The sequence below is a fragment of the Octopus bimaculoides genome, chromosome 1, assembly GCF_001194135.2.
Source record: "Octopus bimaculoides isolate UCB-OBI-ISO-001 chromosome 1, ASM119413v2, whole genome shotgun sequence".
NCBI classification, from domain to species: Eukaryota; Metazoa; Mollusca; class Cephalopoda; order Octopoda; family Octopodidae; genus Octopus; species Octopus bimaculoides.
Window position 1 is genome coordinate 125,403,387 of NC_068981.1, and position 6,296 is coordinate 125,409,682.

Sequence of the window (6,296 nt, forward strand, 5' to 3'; positions counted from 1 at the left end):
TTTTAGCTAGGTTGACTCAAAGAAGATTTTGTGTGTTCATTACTAAAGTCTATATTTTTTTTCTCTTTCAATATTTCAATAATTTCTAATATGCCACAGAAAAAAATGAAAAATTGAACAATTTGAAATGTGTAATGATAGTAGATAATATAATGTGTTACAATAATTATCAGAAAGTACAAAAAAATATACAACTTAGTAAATTAATGAAATTTCTTCTACTGCTTATACAATGGATTTTATAGGGGGAAAAAAAGGCATTCAATTAAGACATTTCAGTAAACAAATAGCACTGCTCTAATGTCTAGTGATAATCATAAACCAAACAAGATCTCTTAACAAGTTTAAAGTTGGTCTTTCACATTGCTTTAATGCTGACAATGTAGGAGAAATTGACTGTAAGTGAGAAGAATTTCATTAAATCATTAACTGAAAAGGAAAAGGACATTATCAACTGTATTTATTATCAAAGCCATAGTGTCACTTCTATTAGTTATAATCTTAATTGATCAGTCAACAGACTAAGAAAATGTTTATTTAGTCTTGAATGAAAATACTAGAGCTGTGCTTATAGATTTTGTTTCTTACTGACTGAAAACATTTATTGGTCTTTCTTTTCTCACATACTCTCTGTTAATTTATCAGTTTGAAACTATGTTTGTCTTGGCCTACATCCAACCTGATTACTGAAACTGAGACAATAATAATAATCTGATAAACAACAGACATTGTAAGACTAATGGTGAAAATTGGATCTGATTTTCCAAATTGTGTCATGAATGGTAAATTAAAATCTTTTTCAATGAAAACTATTCCTGTGTTAATAAAAGAAAGTAAGAGAGAAAAATCTATCAGCAAACAAATGAGGTTTGCAGCAATTAGAATTTGAAATTGAAATCTTAATATTTACCTAGCTCAGGAACGACATCTGGAAAAATTTCTCTTGAATTAACCCAACTTTTAGACACATCCCAAGGTGAAACAATAGGTTGAAAATGATCATCATAGTCAATTTTAAACTTTTCAATTAATTCCCAACTTATATCTTCAGAATTGATTGAATCAAAATTATCATTAAAATTGTCATTATCTTTTTCTAATTCACTTAACATGTTTTGCATTACATCTTGCTCATTATTTTTAACAGCATTACTTTCAGCAACATTATGTTTCTCTTTATGTAAAGGTGTTTCCAGTTTCTGCTGATTATCAATATAACTTAGCTGTTGGATTTCATATAGTAGAAACAGTATAATACAAAGCAATCCAGCCACAACGAGATGCTTCTTTCTGCGAACCCTAAAAATACCCAGGAACATAGTTGTTTTTTGCTTGTTTGTGTTTGATAGTCCACCATCATTACTGTGAGCTCATCTTCAGCAGTTCTCAAACTTCATCATTAAACAGAATTTATCAGAACCTGGATAAAGAGAGCAAAGAAAAAAAAAAAGACAGTTATTTGCTACATTAATTTTTATGAATATATTTATAATACATATTGGCATTTCTAATACATAGCAATTTCCTTACTTTAATCAGAAGAAACGTAGGAAAATGAAGCGAAAGGGAAAATTTTTGATAACATTCCCCTTTAAAATAAAGAATCAAGTTTATGTAAAACAAAGAAAGAATGTTTTTTCTTATGTAATTATCAATAAATTTACTTAGATCTGAACAGGTAGAGTTAATTGAGTTGAATCCATTGATTAGAATACTGGTAAAGTTCACTGATTAGAATAACTGACTAAGATGACATTGTTAAAATATTCTTAGCATCTGGTTGTTACAAAAATAAAGTTATAAGACTGAGCTATATAATATATTTGTCTAATTTTGAAAGTGTTTTATTGTGTCAGTATTTCAGTGATTTTCCACACTTTTGATTGAGGCTTAATAATCATCTTGTGGAGTATATTCAAATGTATTTGTCTGCATTTAATTGAAAGCTGATAATTTCTTTCTACCTTCAGCTCAGTCTTTTTCAAATGTCTATCTAAATACCTCCATATATTTAAGTACTACATTTCAATCTCTTAAATGTTTAGTTGGCTTTTGATAAACAAGTGATTAGCTTGAAATTCCTTAACTAAAACATTATTTTCTTTTATATATTTTCGAACTTTCACTGTCTGAAATGGTGTCATCTTAGCTTCATCAGTACTATGCTTCATGAACTTATCTCAGATGACAAATTATACATTCGAATCAAGTATAGAGCAGATCAGAAATTCCATCATTCTTTTTTACTTATACATCAAAAATATGCATGCAAATCAAAAAAGAAACCAATCATATTAAACAAAGTAACTCCCAAGACAAAGAAAATGTTATAAAACTGCATCTAAGACTATCTTTCTCCATCTGTTTATAAATACAGTTAAAACTGTGTGCTTAATTAGTTTCTAAATTGTCTTAAAACATGACAGCAGGAGATTTTAAGTGAAAGAAAGCTTATAATTTAAAATATCATTAACTTTACTATTTGAACATTTTTTTCTGTCAATCTATGCATTAGCACGCACTTCAGTCTCTTGACACGAAAACAAATTATGTTGTTAATTCCCTTAATTTCACAAGAACAGAGTAAAGTAGGCAGCTTTTGAAATGACTTAAGAAATATCATGGAAGTTAGAATTTGAAATTCAATTATTTAAAATATATTTTTATGACTACTATTACAGCGATAACAATATTACCTGCCATTGACTGCTAATTTTCTACACCTGTTCATAAGTATCCATCATTCACCATTCAACTCCACTATTGATATACTAATCTACTAATATCTCTGAATTAACCTTTTCTCCTTACCATATTTCTATTGACATATACTGCCTTTGCTGCAATTAATTATGAAAATTACAAAATATTTAGTAAACTAACTGGTATTAAGAATATTAATTAGCATGAAATTTTCATGGAAGGTCTTAATTTAGATCACTTTAAACCAGAAAGCATGCATCATGGAACTGGGGGCTGCCTCAAAACACTGAAACCAATTAGATTTGATATGATATTGTTTTCTCTGTATATACTGACCCTATTCAAGAAGTTCCTATTTCAGTAGAATCCATTAACATATTTCTAATGCATCTATCATGCTGTGAGATAACAAGATTTCAACAGTCTTTTCATGTACTCTTTCTAGCTAATTTCCCTCCATGTTTTCTTGTTAATTCTTGACTTAATGCCAGCAAAGATATAAAATTTATATAATTCTGTCCTCCAGCAACCAAGTAACTTTTAGTTCTTCCATCATAATGTTGTCAAAAAATAAGAGACCCTTAAAATATTGAAAAGTCTTGAATGTCAGATGTTACAACCTTGCAAGACAGACACTGAATACTATACTAAAGTAATATTATGTTACTATTACTTTTATATTCAAACAATGACCAGATGACCTTGAGGTCGTTATACTGCCACACAGCAATGGTTTCAAGCCATGCTACAATGAATACTTTGTTGTAATTTGGACAAGAGTCAATATTATGTTTAATTTAATGAAATCAGGTAAACACTTTACGAAAGACTAATTAGCAGTAGGAAAGATATCCACCCAAATGTTAAAGTATTTAGTTTAGCATTTCATGTACAAATATCCAAATTTGCTAAACAACAGTTTACTCAGTATGATCAAATACATAGGTGATAGTTTTGGTCAGTCATAACTATTTTAGTATAGACCTAACTGAGGTAAAACATTAAATCATTATTGCAGACCTTTAAGGCAGCAAGTTGGCAGAATTGTTAACACACCGGGCAAAGTACTTTGCAGCATTTAGTTCATCTTTAGTACTAAGTTCAAATTCTGCTGAGGTCAACTTTACCTTTCATCATTTGGGGTTGATAGATTTTTTTATTGGCACTCCGTCGCTTACGACAACGAGGGTTCCAGTTGATCCGATCAACGGAACAGCCTGCTCATGAAATTAATGTGCAAGTGGCTGAGCACTCCACAGACACGTGTACCCTTAACGTAGTTCTCGGGGAGATTCAGCGTGACACAGTGTGACAAGGTTGACCCTTTGAATTACAAGTAGAAGAGAAAGTTGTGGTGAAAGAGTACAGCAGGGTTCGCCACCATCCCCTGCTGGAGCCTCATAGAGCTTTAGGTGTTTTTGCTCAATAAGCACTCACAATGCCCGGTCTGGGAATCAAAACCATGATCCTATGACCGCGAGTCCACTGCCCTAACCACTGGGCCATTGCGCCTCCACAGGTGATAGACTAAGTACCAATGAAATACTAGGGTCAATGTAATCAACTAGTCCCCTCCCCCAAAATTTCAGGCCTTGCACCTATTGTAGAAAGGATTATTGCAAATCTTAGGCAAGAAATTAATACTTTATTGTAAATCTAAGATGTGATCTTAACAATTTAATGCATTAGTAATATAATCATTATAACCATCAGGTTCTTCAACTATATAAACATCCTTTATCTAACTTATATTAGGATAGATTCTATAAATTATGCTTTCAAACTATTAAAGTTATTACTGAGTAGTCCCAGACAGGTGTAAGTACAGGTGTCACATGGAAGAGGTTACCAAACAAAGCATACAAACAGAATTTCTCTCAGTAGCCACAGCATCTTTATTATAGACATATTACATTGGTCAACAAAGAATTTGTCTCAAGAAAAAGATTACCTGCATCTTGCATGTTTTTGCATGGAGAATTCAAAAATAATGTCAAATTATCTGTATCATCCATAATTTCTCTGTTCCACGATATCCCTCTCAGTTCCTGTTACATGGGCTAAATTTCAGTTGAGCTGTTGAAATGTGAAGCTAATAGTTTAAGAAATACTCCTAATTTAAACACCTATGAATAGAATTAACCTAATGGAATCATAAACCTAGCTGAGTCAATGAGTCACCGAAGCTTGGCAACACTGAGCCAATGAGTCACCGGTGCTTTGTCAGTGCTGTGCTTGAAGTGTAGGCATATATACTAAGTTCACATATTCCACTCACCTTCATAATATCAAGAAACTATAAACATTGCAAACAACTTTTGCTATTTTTGTGGTGACTTAACATTCAAGTCACAAAGACGGCGTTTCACGCCATTGATCACCCTTTCTGTTCCTCTGGCCCATGCAGCTAACATGAAGGAAACATATGAGTGTATGAAGCTTCTGTTGCAAAAACTTAAGTATGAGAAACATAAGTGGAATATCTGTGGTGACCCAAAGGTTGTGGCACTTTTACTTGGAATGCAGCTGGGTTATACCAAGTTTTGTTGCTTTCTCTGTGAGTGGGACAGGTGGGATAAGAAAAATCATTATGAAAAGAATGTGTAGCCAAAACAATCTCTGACACCTGGACAGAAAAATGTCATCAACCCTCTCCTCGTTGATTCTGAGAAAATTTATCTGCTACCTTTACATATTAAGCTAGGGTTGATGAAGAATTTCATCAAAAGTATGGATAGAATTGGCAAGGGATTCACATGTTTGGAAACTAAATTTCCAAGAGTAAGTGACGTAAAAACCAAGGAAGAATTTTTGTTGGGCCACAGATTAGGGAGCTGATGAGAGACCAAAAGTTTGATGAAGAGCTTAATGATGTTGAAAAAGTTGCGTGGCTGTCATCATACAAGGCCTTAAGATGAATTATGAGTCTAAAAATCCACTTCTTGAACTTCCACTTGGACTTTTTCCCTGTTAATCTTGGAGCTGTCAGTAATGAGCATGGCGAGAGGTTTCATCAGGACATTCTGAACAAGGAAACCCAGTACTAAAGAAAGTGGAGCTCTTCTATGTTGGCTGATTATTGTTGGTCACTAAAACAGGGATGTTCTGGAAGCTAAATACAGGTGAAATTTTTTTTTTAAAGAAAGCTAGTAATTGCCATGAGGGTCTCACTATTTCCATGCTCACTATCTCCATGTTGTCTGTATGAAAGGCCATTGACTTAAGCCAATATAGCATGGCTCCAATGTGATTGCAGACACTGCTGCCAGAACATAGCACCAGAAAAGACAACCCAAGGCCAACCATCTATGTCCTGTTATTTGTATTTGTGTAACATTCTCCGTTTTTTTCCCGTCCTTGTTTTCATATACATTTGATGCTTTCTTCCAAGGAATCTAATGCTCTTAGCTTAGTTTTTCCGTGGGGCTGGCCAGATTGGAGCAATCTCGATATAACCAGCAGAAATTGCAAAGATAATCTGGAACTCGACTGAGGAAAGAAAACTCCGAATGACCCGTCCTTGTTTTCTTTGTATTGTTTGTCTGGATATTTTGTTGTCCCTTTTTTGTATCACCAAACTGTCTGGATGTTTT

At 33.1% G+C, this 6,296-nt stretch overlaps 2 protein-coding genes across 5 annotated transcripts in view; one reads left to right on the forward strand and one right to left on the reverse strand.

The window, feature by feature from the left end:
- LOC106873822 (glycosaminoglycan xylosylkinase) overlaps positions 1 to 6,296 on the reverse strand; it is a 419,531-nt gene that overhangs the window by 257,379 nt on the left and 155,856 nt on the right. For all 4 annotated transcript variants that reach the window (XM_052970093.1, XM_052970079.1, XM_052970088.1 and 1 more), the window contains one exon: positions 911 to 1,420. In XM_052970093.1, coding sequence (XP_052826053.1) covers positions 911 to 1,319 — 409 coding nt within the window. In that variant the 5' untranslated portion in view covers positions 1,320 to 1,420. The remainder of the gene's footprint in view (positions 1 to 910; positions 1,421 to 6,296) is intronic.
- LOC106878725 (potassium channel subfamily T member 2) overlaps positions 1 to 6,296 on the forward strand; it is a 747,999-nt gene that overhangs the window by 149,292 nt on the left and 592,411 nt on the right. The gene's annotated exons all lie outside the window — the stretch shown is intronic.